This window comes from Eulemur rufifrons, chromosome 30 (assembly GCF_041146395.1).
Source record: "Eulemur rufifrons isolate Redbay chromosome 30, OSU_ERuf_1, whole genome shotgun sequence".
NCBI classification, from domain to species: Eukaryota; Metazoa; Chordata; class Mammalia; order Primates; family Lemuridae; genus Eulemur; species Eulemur rufifrons.
In genome coordinates, this window is record NC_091012.1 from 104,142,334 (window position 1) to 104,155,815 (window position 13,482).

Consider the following 13,482-nt stretch of genomic DNA (forward strand, 5'->3'; position numbering starts at 1 on the left):
TTTTCACTTTAGACTTTTTAATATTTCATACAGCGATTATGGTGCATTCAGGAACCCAATCCCCCAAACCCCACTAGGAGGGTTCCCACCCCTGCCTTCCCACCCCATTTCAGGGCCCCAGGGCTTAGGGTGGAGGAAGGGGAGGTAACCACCCATCCAGGAACTGACCCCAGAGACTGTCCCTGCCCTGTCTCACCCTCCCTAGGGGTTAGGGGGCAACACCTGGGCACAACCCCTCACATACCCCTCTGACCCTGCTTGTGTACATATACACACTATGGCTCCTCAATGAGTTGGTCAGTTCCTAGCAGGGCCCCTACTCAACAGCACCGAGTGGGATGGGAGCAGGAGGGCTGGGCTGGGGAGACCCTGAGAAGGAAGGAGGCCCCGGCTACGGGACTGCAGGAGGGAAAGAGTAGGGCCCCCCACCTTGTCCATTTCCCAGAGTCTCCGGTAGTCCCCAGATCCCCCTGCAGCTGGGGATGGCAGGCGGGGGTAGGAAGGCGAGTGGCTGTGGCATGCTTTCCCATAGCCGATCCCAGGGTCTGGTGATGGTCAGGGTTCCAAATAGGGGCTGTGTCCCTGCCTCTGAAAGGCTGGGAGCGGGGCTTCATTGCACAAAATACTGTGGGAGGGCCACACGCAGGGGGTGGGGCCCAGCCAGTCTGTATACAGAGATATTGCATTTAAAAAAATGAAAACCTCATTTAAAATAATTAAAAAAAACCAACAATGAATGAAACAAACAAACAAACAAACAAAAAGGCTCACACAACATGAGGCAGGTGGGGCAGGCAGGAAAGCAGGCACAGGGGATGCCTCAGACCCAAGGCATCACCACCATCTTGTCTGAGGTGAGATCCCCAGCCTGGGCTAGCTCCGGAACCCTGGCTGGCCGTGGGGTAGTGGTCCTGGGTAAGGTATGACGAGGGGTAGGCCTGGCCTCAGTGTGGGAGGCTGGCACGGCCATGCTGTCCGCCGGCAACTACTAAGACAGAGACAGACAGACAGACCAGGCAAAGGAGTGATGAGAGCTTTGTTAGCACCCAGCAGACAGGCCAATGGGTGGGTTGACAGGCCAGTGGTTGGGTGTTCGAGTGGGCAGCAGGGGACAAGTGGGCAGGTGAACATGGCTCAGGCAGGTAGGCAGGCAGCAAGCAGGGATGATACAGTTGGGGGCTGCCCTGTGAGGGGTGTGGCATCCCTCCAGCTGCTGCTTGCTGGGGCCTCGGTCTGTGGCTTAGAACTCAGCTTAGAACTCGGTGTCCACCACGCGGAAAGCTGGCCTGCCTGCGGGGGGGAAAGCAGAGCAGATGGCTGTTGTTGGGCAAGCAGATAGGTGGAGAGGGCAGGGGGAAGACAAGGGGCCACACCTACCTGAGTCAGGCATCGACGAAGACCGAAGGCTGGCCTCCTTTTGTAGCTGAATCTCCTTTAGTGCAAATATGGAAGTAGCTGTGAGTGGAGAAGACACAGAAGTGGAATGACCCACGGAACCATCCAGTACCAGCCCCCATATGATCCCACTGGGGGAATTAGAAAAAGTTGCCCCTTCGAGAGGCTTGACTTTCATATGTCAAATAATTCCACATACAAACTAGCTACAACTAGGGAAGATGGAATATGGACCATTACATGACACAAAGAAATCATTATTAATTTTGTCAAGTATGCTAATGGTATTGCAGTTACCACCTGTTAAGTTAGGTGAGGGACGACGTTTTGGGATTTGATTTATATATTCACCTAGTGGGGAGATAGGGAAAGTGGGCCAATTTTTTTAGGTGTGATAATATTGTTATGTTTAAAAAAATCTTTTAGAGGTATATGCTGAAATTATTTATGGATATGATATATGGGATTGGATTTGATTCAAAATAATCAGAATATAGATAAAACCAGATTGGCCGCAAATTGATGACTTGTTAGAGTATTTAGGGACTCATTATTTTGTCCACTATATTTAATTTGAAAATATCCATATTAAAAAGTTTTTAAAAGCCAGATATAAAAAGAGAACATTCTGTGTGATTCTATTTCTATAAAGTACAAGGACAGGGAAAACTTATTTATGCTTTTAGAAGTCAAAATGGTAGTTGAGGTGGCCAGGAATAACTAAAGGAGATACAAGGGAGCTTGGGGCAGGGGGGTTCTAACGTTCTGTTTCCTGATCTGTGTACTGGTTACATGGGTGTGTTTAGTTTGTGAAAATTCATTGCATTGTATACTTAAGATTTGTACATATTTAGCATATATAAGGAAATGTCTATTTAAAAAGATAAAGGGCTACTGCATCTATTTTTATGTATGTTTGAAAATTTTCATGAAAGGTAAAAGGAAATGAAAACTAAAAATTAATTTTTTCATAATAAACACAACCCATCACATGTGATCAAGGATATCCCCCTGCTTGAGACAGCATAGCCAGAACCTTACACAACCCACCCAGCTGTCCCCAGCAATCTTGTTCCCCACAGTCCCTGCACTGGCTGGTCCTTTCCCCAGCTCCACTCACTGTCAGGAAGTTTGTGGATCCGCTCCCCCAGATTGAAGAAGAATGTTTGTTTCATGGCATCCTCCGCAGAGATCCGATTTCGACCCTCAAACTGAATTGAGAGGGAGGGGAGTCTTAGAATCTTCAAGGAGTAGGTCTCTCCTCCTGCCCACCTCAGACCCTATTAGTGGGGGGTGTCTTTGTTCCCCCACACCTGGAATTCCTTACCCCCAAGGCTGACCCAGGAAGGTGGTCTCACCTGCAGCAGCTTGGTGAGGAGGTCAGCCCCGTCGCTATCAACTCTACCGCAAGGACAAGGAGAACCTGCTTTAAATTGAGTTTGGGCACTCTGGCCCCTAATGCCCATGTGCCCCACCCACCAGCCTCACCGGGGTGCATGGCTCAAAAGGGACTCAGCTCGGTACTTGGGGTAGTTGTATGTCTTAAACTCCTCATTGGACAGGATGCCTGGCCATGTGTCCTCAGTTGGGGTTCCTGGCAGGAAGAGGAGTTAACTCTAACATGTCACAGGTCCTCCTTGCATGTACCCCCAGCTCCTAGGGCTCATGCCTCCTCACCTAAGATGCGGAAGATGAAGTGCAGCTGTTCCTCCACTGTGGAGCCTGGGAAGAGCGGCCGGCCTGTAGCCATCTCATAGAAGATGCAGCCCACACCCCTGGGCAGAGAGGGCACAGTGAACAGGGAGGCAGTTGGCTGCATGGCTGTTATGACCAAACCACCCCCTTTATCACACATCCCTTGCCACACTTCCACCTGTCCTCACCACATGTCAATCTGGGTGGAGTAGTCTGTGGACCCAAGCAGGATGTCAGGTGGCCGGTACCACAGTGTCACTACCTCATTGGAGTATGTCTTTGTCGGGATTGACTTGGCCCGTGCCAAGCCTGGGAAGCAGAGAGGAGAGGCAACCAGAATGAGGAGGTTGTGGGCAATTCTGGGGAAAGTGCAGCTGGGACTGAGGGCACCCTAGGAAAAGTCTGGAGAGGCTGAGGGGAATGAGACTAAGTGGTCATGGGGAGCAGGAAGGCTGGGATAGTAAGGCTGGAAGGGGAAGGCTGGCAGTACCGAAGTCAGCCAGCTTGAGCTCTCCCCTCTCGTTGATAAGCAGGTTCTGGGGCTTGAGGTCTCGGTGTAGCACCTTCTGCCGGTGGCAGTAGGCCAGGCCACGGAGCAGCTGGAACAGGAACAGCTGGGGACCCAGGAATGGCAGGCAGAGGTCAAAGAGTATCCACGAGCCCAGTCCCCAGCAGGCACTGCTCCCCTCCCAAACACAGACACTGAGCCCAGAGCCGTGTTACACACAAAGGAGGAAAGGGTCCCAGTGCCCTCCAAGGGCTCCCAGAAAAAAAAGCCAAATGGGAAAAGTCCATTTCTGGGAGATTTGTGAGGTGGAGTGGGTGAGGGCCCCCTTCTGTCCCTGCTCCCTGCCCTATACCCACTTTCACGTTGTACATGTTGATGACGTTCCCACAATCATCCAAGTACTGCTTCAAGTCCTTGTCCTGAGGAGAGAAGAGGTGGTACAGCAATGAGGGTTACGTCCTGTGGCTCTTGGCCATCTTGCCACCTCCCACCCTGGGACCCAATGCTACTCAACCTTACCAGATACTCAAAGACAAGGGTGAGGGACTTCTCCGTGTGGATAATGTCATGCAGCGTAACGATGTTGGCATGTTTGAGGTCCTTGAGCAGAGACACTACAGGAAGCATGGGAGTGGGATGAGAGAAGAGTCAGGGTCCCAGCCTCAGCATAAATAGGGATGAGCCCAGGGTTTCTTTCTTTCCCAGGAACTTTGGGATAATGCCTCACAGCCAAAGGCTCTAACACACCCTATGCTGGAAAGAAATTGTGTCTCCATGTTCCACATGTGGAAAATAAGGCTCAGAGTATCAAGCAAGAACCTGGGATTATAGCCCCAGGCTCCTGACACTTGATCTTCAGTCTGTTTTTAGTTTCTGGGAAGGGGCCTTGCTCCAACTTTCAGTACATGGGCCTGCAGCATTGTGTGAAATTGGGTTGGCACACTCAATTTCTGTGCAATTCAAATCCATTCCATGTGATATTCTGACTAGAAACTGTTGTGGCAAGTAACTGGTGAGCACTTTCAGGGATGCTCCCAGAACCAAAGCAGTACCTGGTTTGCAATTCATCTGCCTTTTCTCCAAACAGGAATGAAATTCTGGTTACTCTGATTATTACCTGAATATACGGGTGACAGACATTCTCATGAAGGCCAGAGTATTGAGGGTGGGGGGGGTCCCAGAACCCCTAGTCTCTATTCTCACCATGCAGTGTGTGTGTGTGTGTGTGTATGTGCGCGTGCACCATGGGGAGAATCCGAGAAGCCTGGAGCAGATGGGATATGGGTCTATACCTTCCCGGATGGCGGTGCAGGGTGCCCCCTCTTCGTGTTCCAGTCTGATCTCCTTGAGTGCTACAAGGTTGTCCGTGAGCTTGCTTTTGCCTTTGTAGACTGTGGCATAGGTACCCTAGAGTGTGAGGAAGTATGACAGGAGAGGTGCTAAGAGATTGCAGGGAGTGTCTACTGACCCCCAATCCCTCCATGGGCCTCCTGGCTATCTCTCTCACCTCACCCAGCTTGTCCAGCTTGATGTAGGTCTCCAGTTTCCCAAAGCCAATCTCAGACTGTAGATTAGAGGAGGCAGGTTGAAGCAGGCTCAGGGGAAGGGACTGGGAGAGGTGGAGGAAAGAACAGGAACAGAATATGCTCACCAGGCTGACACGACGGAGGCGGCGGCTGAGGGGCTTGTCAAAGATGGGGCTATTGAGAGTCAGCTTCTCAAGGTAGCCCTCAGGCAACCGGATGTCAGCTGGTAGTGACAGGCGCTTGTTGATGTCCTAGCATGCAAGACAGGGGAGAAACAGGACCATGAGCTCCGCCTCTTCAGGTCCAACCCCTTTTCCAGCTCATCCACCACCCGGACAGGGGGTTAAGCACCTCGGTGGAGATCTTGCGTGGGGGATGGTTGCGCATGCGCACCCTCACTGGAGACTGCACCTCATCCGAGGATGTGGCCGAAGCCTGGTCACTCTCCCCATCAGACCCCATCTTCAAGTCCTCGTGCACAATCTCTGGTGGCGGGGAGAGGGGGAGGGCAGGCCACGTGGGGTCAGGAACCCCAGGACACCCCCACCCCCACGCAACACATTCCATCATCACACCCATGTGTGCACATGGCCCCCAGAGCAGCCTGGAGTCCCTCAGAGAGAGGGTAGTGGGGCCCAGGGAAGCTCAAGGCAACAAAAGTCACCTAGTGGAGCACCCCATTCCAAGATCAAGCTGAGGCTGCGGCTGACCCAGAGCCAGTAGGTAGGTGGTATCAGAGGTAGCTAATGGGCCTGGGAAGGCTGGGAAGGCCTGAGGGGACCACTGCAAAGTACAGGAGAAGGGCAAAGGGAGCCTTGGGGCAGCTGTGACAGTCAAGGCACCTTCCTCCCCCTAGGGCCTGGGCATAAAGCCAAGGAAAGGGGCACAGATGGACAAACAGACAGAGAGTATTGAGAGGGGATGGGAGATAAAGGAAAGAAGAGAGTACATGGGGGGCAGGGAAGGGAAGAAAATAAAAATAACACAAGTCTAAGTCAAAGGAACTTGGCCAGGAGGTAGCACCTGGGAACCAGCCTGGGGGCAGGGGAGAGGGAGTAGTTAGTGGACTCACCTGGTGCAGAGCTGAGTGGGCCTCGTCCAGAGCGAGGTTCCCCAGGGGCAACACGTGTGGGGACCTCTCCAGGGTCACTGCCACCACCACCACCACTCTCATCCAGGCCTATCTGCTCAGGGGCACCATTGGTCTTGTCTATGCCTCGCCCACCTCGGAGTGTCATTGACAGCTGCCGTTTGATCTTCTTCATCCGATCCATGGCGACCTGATCAAAGGGCATGAATGGGAATGGGTCTCACATGAGCATCTGCTTGACCACCACGGGTTCCCTAAAACCCATGACAACTTAGTGGGGGGTACTGCCATGAACTTATGTCAGGGCCCACCCAACCACTATGGACCCCTGGAACCACTCAGGATTTCTGGAAACCCACAGCCAGCCCCTTGGGACCCTGCTCCTAGGTAGCCCACCTGGGTCTTCAGACTTGGGTGGCTGGCTGAGGGCAAGGGCCCACCCGGTAGATTGTTGGTTTCTAGTGGGGCAGCTTCACAGTGGGGGCAGAGGACTCCAGCGCTGGTGTTCTCAGGTGCAACAAAACGGATGGGCCCAGCCATGGATGGGACAGAGGACTCACTGAGAACTGCGGGGCGACTGATACGGCCCCGGGTACACCCATAGAATGGCATGTTCCGCTGGCACCAGCCCCACATCACCCCCAACTGCTTAAGCAGTGGCCACAAGGACCCTCTTAACTCCCCCAGTAACCATCGTCGTGGCAACTAGTGGACCACCCCACTGGTCTACCCAGGTAGGGGGTTCCTAGGGGAGGGTCCTGTCCAGACCCAACCACTGGGTGGGATTGGGGGGGGCTCAATGCACATCAGCTGTCCTCAGGCCTGCTGGAAGGGTTTGATTGGGTTAGAACCCCTAGGGTCTAGCCAAGACTTTTACAAGCCAGGTCACATTTCTCCTTACTTGAGAAGGTACCAGATCTCCCTTATTACCCCAAATAAATGCCCTGGTCCTCATGTGGCTCACAGGTCTTTACCCCATTGGCCCCTCTTACCTCTAGCCCCACCTCCCCCTTGATCATTCCTAGTTGCTGTTCTGCAACCACACCCAGCAGAATCCCACCTCAGGGCCTTTGCACTGGTCATTCCCACTACCTGGAACACCTTTCCCCCAAATTTCAAAATAGTTCACTCCTCTTCCCCTTTAGGCCATTGCTCAAAGGTCACCTTTTTCATGAGGTCCCCATAAATAGCCCTATTTTAAAACTCAACCCTCCCTCACCCTGGTAATTATCCCCCCAGCACTCATCACCTCCTCAGAAATGACCCCATCTACTTATTGGTTTCTTTATTCTTTACTGTCTGTCTCCTCACTGCCACAACTAGAAGATCAGCTCTGCCAGGGTAGATTTCTGTTTAGGTCACAGCTATATCCTGAGGACCTGGAATAGTGACTGACACAGAGTAGATGCTCAAAAAATGCTCATGGCAGAAATGAGTGAATCGGGGGACTGAGGACCTAGGACTAACCTCTGCTGAGGTGGTGAATCCCTGCTACTCATGAATGACCCCAAACAAGGTGGCCCAGTGATGCTGGCATGAACGGGAAGATGACCTAGATGGGCTGCTGGAGGGAATGGGGCCACTAAAAGGCTTAGGCCGGCCTTCTTCTGCTTCCTCCTGGGCACTGGGCCAGCAAGGAGGGGGAAAGACCTGGCCCAGGAACCATCTGGACTCACAGCAGGGCCTAAGATGGCCCCGGGCCCAAGGGAAGTAGAGCTAGATAGGAGGTCGAGGATGAGGCTGGGGTTGGATTCGAGGAGAGAAATGGGTCATCTGTTACCATGAAATCAGGTGCTTACCCTAGCAGTTCCCACCCCTGGCTTCACTGCCCCCAGGAGGGGTAGAGGGACCAGTATAGCAGAAAGACCTCAAATACAGGATGAGGTCCATCTACAAAGAACCCAGGATAACAACAAGAAAAAATTCCAACCTGGGAGGCTGAACACTAGACCTAAGGCTGAGGAAGGTGAAGCATGGCCAGCTCCCAAAGATTACCTTGTGTCCCCATATGGCATAGATACCTAGCTGCTTTGCATGTTGTGACAAGGAATGGGAGGAGAGGCTGGGGGGTATTGTAAGTAGAGTTGAATGGGGGATGTGGAGAGAAGCAGAAGGAGCCATGGGTCCATGATCTCTAACTGGAAACTTCAAGGGTGGGATGTGTTCCAGAATTCAGTTTGGGGGGATTTTAGGAAAATGGGGTATAATATCTGTGTACCACAAAACACTCATAGTGGGCAGGGGGTGCCCAGCTAAGCCCCTGTGAACAGAGACACTTGAACATTTATATGCAGCAAGATTTTTAAACATTATCATTTCAGTTGTCTGAGTTTTTTGGATTTCGGAATAAGTGAAGGAGGGAGGAAGAAGCTGGACGTACAACTTCACCTCAGAAAGGGCATATGCCCTTCCTGATCCCCAAGGACACACACCATCCTCAGACTACTCTCATACTCAAGGATACTTGCCACCCCATACTACACCAACCACTAAGAACTCGGTCATCACACTCTACTGCTCCCATAAACACAAACCTCCTCATTCTGTTCTGATTGCCATTAGCACACACTAGGACCCTCAAGAAAGCCTCACTACATCTTAACTCCTATTAGTACCCACGATTTCCCCATTTATCTCCCTATTAGTATTCAAAGCTGTAAAATATCACCTGAACCCTGTTAGCATACGCTCAGCCTCCCGTAGGTTACTCTTGCCACCATTCTTGGGACTGTCCTTAGCCTAGCTGCAGGTTAACTTCTCCATAGCACTGAACCCCCCCAACTGTTCCCCCTCCATGATTCTGACCCCTATTAACATGCACTTGGGGCACTCTTTAGCTGACCCACATTAGCAGTCACTGGACCTTCACACTGCCCTGAATCCCAATAACCCAAAGTGAACCTTGCAGATAAGATCCCTGACCAGTTTGCCCACACTCAGGCCCCTTCATCGCTATGACCATCATTACACACATTCTATTCCATTCCTTCCACTACCCTGTCCCCTCCATCAACACAAGCTGGACCTTCACTCCACCCTGACCTCTATTAGCATGCACTGGGTCTCACAGTCCTGCCTCCCTATTAGCACACCCTGAATCCTTACCCAGCCCTATTCCCCAGGGACACACAAACACACTGTTCTATAATGGCCTGACCTTCATTAGTGCACACAGGTCTTCATTCAGCCCTGACCCCTATTAGCGCATACTTCAGCCCTCCATGGCTCTAATCCATTTTAGCACACCTGAATCATCACATATTCCTGTCCTCTGCTTCAGCCCCTCTACAGCTATAACCCCTGTTAGTTCACACTTAGATCCCTTCATAACCCTGATCCCCCTTATTACCTTGTTACACACTAAATCCCCTCCACAGCTCTACCCCCATTAGCACTCCCTGGGAACTCATGGACAGTCTTCACAATGTTCTGATGTTCATTAGCATATCCCAGACCTCACACTGCTCTGATTCTCCCCCCAATGGCACACATTTAAGTGCCCCTATGGCTCTAAACTTACATTAGCAGTTACTAGAACTTCATATATTATTACCCTGCCCCTTCCTCGCATGTCCTGGAGTCTCACAGTTCCTGTGTTCGTGGACACACTCACTCCATCTTGACCCTTAGTGCACTGAGCCTCTTAACAGTCAGTGCAAAGGCACTTCCCTCGCGCCACCACCTCTTTCTCCCCCTTCCCCCTCCTCCCCACATATATACACAATTCTCCTACCAGCGCTGGCTCCTCCTGCCCCATTATACAACCTCTGGTCCCTCCACCACTCTGACCCCATTAGCATATACTGGGCCTCACACTACCCAGATTTTTATTACCACAACCACACACCCTCTACAGCCATGACCCCCACTAGCGCACACACAATCCTGCAGTCCTTCAACTACCTGCCCTCCATAAGCACACCCTGTATTCTCACACACCGCAGCCCTTCATGGACAAACATACAGCATTAACATCATCCTGATCGTCATCACCACACAGGAGGCCTCAGAGTCCTGATCCTATTAGCGCGCATTCTGGTACCTTTACTACCCTATCCCCTATTAATACACATTGGGCCTCTCTACAGCCATAACCCCTATTAGCATATCTTGGAACTTCTCTGACACCCTACCCCTTTTATACACCCTCAGGTGCCACCGCCTGCCCTGCATTCCCCCTTCCATTAGAACACACTGGGCCTTAGACCTTACACAGCCATAAGGCTTATTACTACATGCTCCAACCCCTGCACAGATCAGGTCCCCTTTAGCAAACCTCGAATCTTTCACCACTCTGCCACCCACTTCCACACCCTCTGGTCCTTCGATCAGCCTGCTCCCCATTAGCACCCATAGCACTTCCCATCCCCAGCTCCCAGGACGGACCCAGGGCGGGGCCAAGGTCAGGGAGGCCCCAAATGACCCCCGCCCCGGTGCATTCTGGGAAACTCGCTGGGGGAGGGGGCACCTGCCAGCCCGGCAGCCCGGACCCCCGGGCGGTGCCCGGGGTTGGGTTAGCTCTGTAGGAGGTGGGGCAGCCCCCACCCCACGACTCGGGGACGCGCTCACCGGCGGGGGCGCGCGAGCAACCTCAGAGCCGCGAGGCCGGCGCGGCGGCGCCTGTGGCGGCGGCCCGGGTTGAGGCCGCGCGACCTCCTCCTCCTGTTCGCCGCAGGCGCCCGTCCCAGTAGTCTTCGGCCATGGCTGCTGGGCCCGGGCCGCCGCCGGCTGAGGAGGAGGAGGCGGCGGCGGCGGCGGTGGCTGAGGCGGAGGCGGCGTCCCGCTCAGCCGGCCATGAGCTTGGCCGCTGCGGGCGATGCCCCCGGGCTCGTTGGCGCCGGCTCGAATCCGAGTGCTCACGGCGGCTCGCGGCTCGGAGCCGACTGCTCGCGGAGACGCGGCGGATCCCAGGGCCGAACAGCCAACGGCCCAGCTGCCGCGCGCGCCGCGGTCCGCGCATGCGCACGCACGCGGGAAAGGGTGAAGTGGGAAGGAGGGGACTCACCTCGGACTGGGTGTACCAAAAGACCCGTCCGCAGCGGGAGGGGGCGCGGCCATTGCGCGCCTGCAAGGGAATGTGGCGCCGACCCTCGAACGGCGCCAGGGGGAAGTGTAGAGGCTGTTTGGTACACAGATCCAATCTTGCCAGAAGTTTGCTAGCCCTGAGGTGAGCAGTAGCCAGTAACCTGGCGTGCTAGTCACCACTCGCTACCCCTACTCGGTCTCACTTGGTACATCCCCATGGTGGCAAACGGGACTTTTGCAAGGAGGAAAAAGACAAACGAGGCAGTCACTTCTAGTCCCATGAGGTGCCTTGGACGGCAGGAATTTTAAAGGTTCGCGAGAAGATGACTTTTCTAGGAGAGGCGGCCTGGATAATCATTGGCCTTTACCACCTTAGATAGGACGGCCTAGCCCCGCCTAACTGCCCCTCTCCACCGCTAGCTCATTTCCACTGTGAACGTGTGCAGCCCCGCCCTTTGAGGTTGTCACCCAGCCAATCGAATTTGCTGCCTGTGGTGAGGCAGCGCAAGAATGAAGGGCGTGGCTGAGCTGAAGGGGCGTGATTTCACTCCCTCCCCGCCCCCGCCCGGTTTTCATTGGTTTTTACCGCGAGGGGAGGCTACTTTTTACTCTGAGCTTCTATTTCACTATAGGCCGAATATTCCGCAAGCTGATTGGCCAAAAGAGCGCTCAATCGGATTTTGTCCCGCCTTTAACGCCCCTATTTCATACAGCGGGCCTCCTGGGGTGGAGCCTAAGCTGAGAAGAGAGGAAGGAAAGGCGGACCCTTAGAGGGGCGGGCTTCGTTACTGCGCATGCTTGTGATTTTGGATTGGGGCGGGGCCTCCTGCCGCCTCACACCACTCTTAGTTATTGCACCCCGAATTCGGTTTTCCTGCTACCTCTCAATTGCCTCTTCTTGCCCACCACAGCCTCGCCCATGGCTCCCTCAATCCGCGGTTTTATTTCTATTTTCTTTACTGGGTGCCTGTTGCATGCCAAGCACTGCCAAGCAGACCTAATTCCTCACTCCTCTCTGCCTAACTCCTACACTGATTCCCAAGTCCTGCTCAAATGGCTGCAGCCTTCCCCAGACGTTCTGGAACATACTTATACTGCATTCCAGTTCAAAGGCAGCCTCCCCGCCTCTTCTGGGCTTCCCTTTATGGCAGCCTGGGTCACACCAGTTAGGATTTTCAGTGAGATTTATATTAGCAAGGTTTTCTTGGGCCATGATCGGAGTGGAAATACTTGACAAAGACAAGTCTTCACCGCAGCCTAGAGGACTGGGTCACTTAACTGACCTCATCTCCTACCTTTCGTCCTTTGTAACTGTTCTTGAATAAGGCAGGCACAATCCAGCCTCAGGGACTTTGCACTTGCTGTTCCCTTTACTTGGAATGCTCTTGCCCTAGATCCACATACCTCATCCCCTCCCTCACTTCTTCCAAGTGCTTACTTCAAAGTCACCTTCTCTAGGAAGCCTTCCCTGACTACCCTATTTAAAAATTCCAGCTGAGCACGGTGGATAGCACTTGTAATCCCAGCTACTTGGGAGACTGCAGTGGGAGGATCACTTGAGGCCAGGAATTCCAGACCAGCCTGGGCAACCTAGCGACCCTATCTCTAAAAATAAAAATAAAAAAATTCCTACCTGGACTCTCATCATTCCAGATCCCCATACCTGGCCCTATTCTTCACCTTTGGAAGATAGCACTGATCAACTTCTAACATACAATTTACTTATTGTGTTTATCGTCTGTCCTGGGTCTCATCTTAGCAAAACACAAGCCCCAGGAGGGCAGGGATCTTTGTTTAATCCACTGCTGTATCCCAATGTTTAGAAAGTGCCTGGCACACAGCACTAAACAAATGTTTGTTGAATCCCTGAATGACAAATAGTTCCAGGTACTGACAAGAGGAGAAACCCTTGTCCCACTCTTCTTTGTGCCCTCTGGGTGCAGGGGGCTTAGTGCAGTAACCCAACCCCCACCTGGTGAGCCCTGGCCTCCCATAACACAACCAAGAGTCATAGGTGACTCAGAAGCTGGTTTTGATGGAGAAGGGTGTCAGGTGTAAGGGGTCGAAGGGACCAGGAGCTGTGGTGGTGAAGAAAAGTTATGTGGAAAATTAGGAGCTGTAATGGGGGAGGTATGGTGAACAAGGTGTTTATAGAATACCAATGAAGAAGCTGAGATAGTGAAGAAGGCAGGCAGAAGAATAAAATTTGTGTGTAAGCCCCAGCTGCTATGATGGTGGGAACA

The 13,482-nt window shown here is 52.9% G+C and overlaps 1 protein-coding gene across 3 annotated transcripts; it reads right to left on the reverse strand.

Annotated features, from left to right (window-relative positions):
• CDK16 (cyclin dependent kinase 16) lies at positions 1–11,580 on the reverse strand. 3 transcript variants are annotated; one of them, XM_069463025.1, is made up of 17 exons: positions 10,784–10,831; positions 6,611–6,791; positions 6,197–6,404; positions 5,476–5,609; positions 5,250–5,375; positions 5,106–5,162; positions 4,891–5,005; positions 4,118–4,212; positions 3,955–4,017; positions 3,581–3,704; positions 3,279–3,399; positions 3,073–3,170; positions 2,884–2,989; positions 2,754–2,796; positions 2,516–2,606; positions 1,378–1,455; positions 1–1,290 (listed from the first exon to the last, which is right to left on the reverse strand). In XM_069463025.1, exons 2-17 carry the CDS (start codon positions 6,752–6,754, stop codon positions 1,253–1,255), a joined length of 1,641 nt encoding a protein of 546 aa, XP_069319126.1. In that variant the 5' UTR covers positions 6,755–6,791; positions 10,784–10,831; the 3' UTR covers positions 1–1,252. The 3 variants fall into 3 exon arrangements, with proteins under 3 accessions (XP_069319126.1, XP_069319127.1, XP_069319128.1); XM_069463026.1 differs by lacking the exons at positions 6,611–6,791; positions 10,784–10,831 and adding an exon at positions 11,220–11,580; XM_069463027.1 differs by lacking the exon at positions 6,611–6,791 and having other exon boundaries at positions 10,784–11,135.
• Between the last annotated feature and the right edge of the window lie 1,902 nt (positions 11,581–13,482).

Bases quoted from the DNA above. Each gene is read 5' to 3' on its own strand.
- CDK16 (XM_069463025.1), bottom strand. From the start codon at position 6,754: ATGGCTGGGCCCATCCGTTTTGTTGCACCTGAGAACACCAGCGCTGGA. The intron at 3,705-3,954 runs GTGGGTATAGGG...CTGGGTCCCCAG, and splicing joins TCAACATGTACAACGTGAAA to CTGTTCCTGTTCCAGCTGCT. The intron at 2,990-3,072 runs GTGAGGAGGCAT...TCTTCCTGCCAG, and splicing joins CTTCATCTTCCGCATCTTAG to GAACCCCAACTGAGGACACA.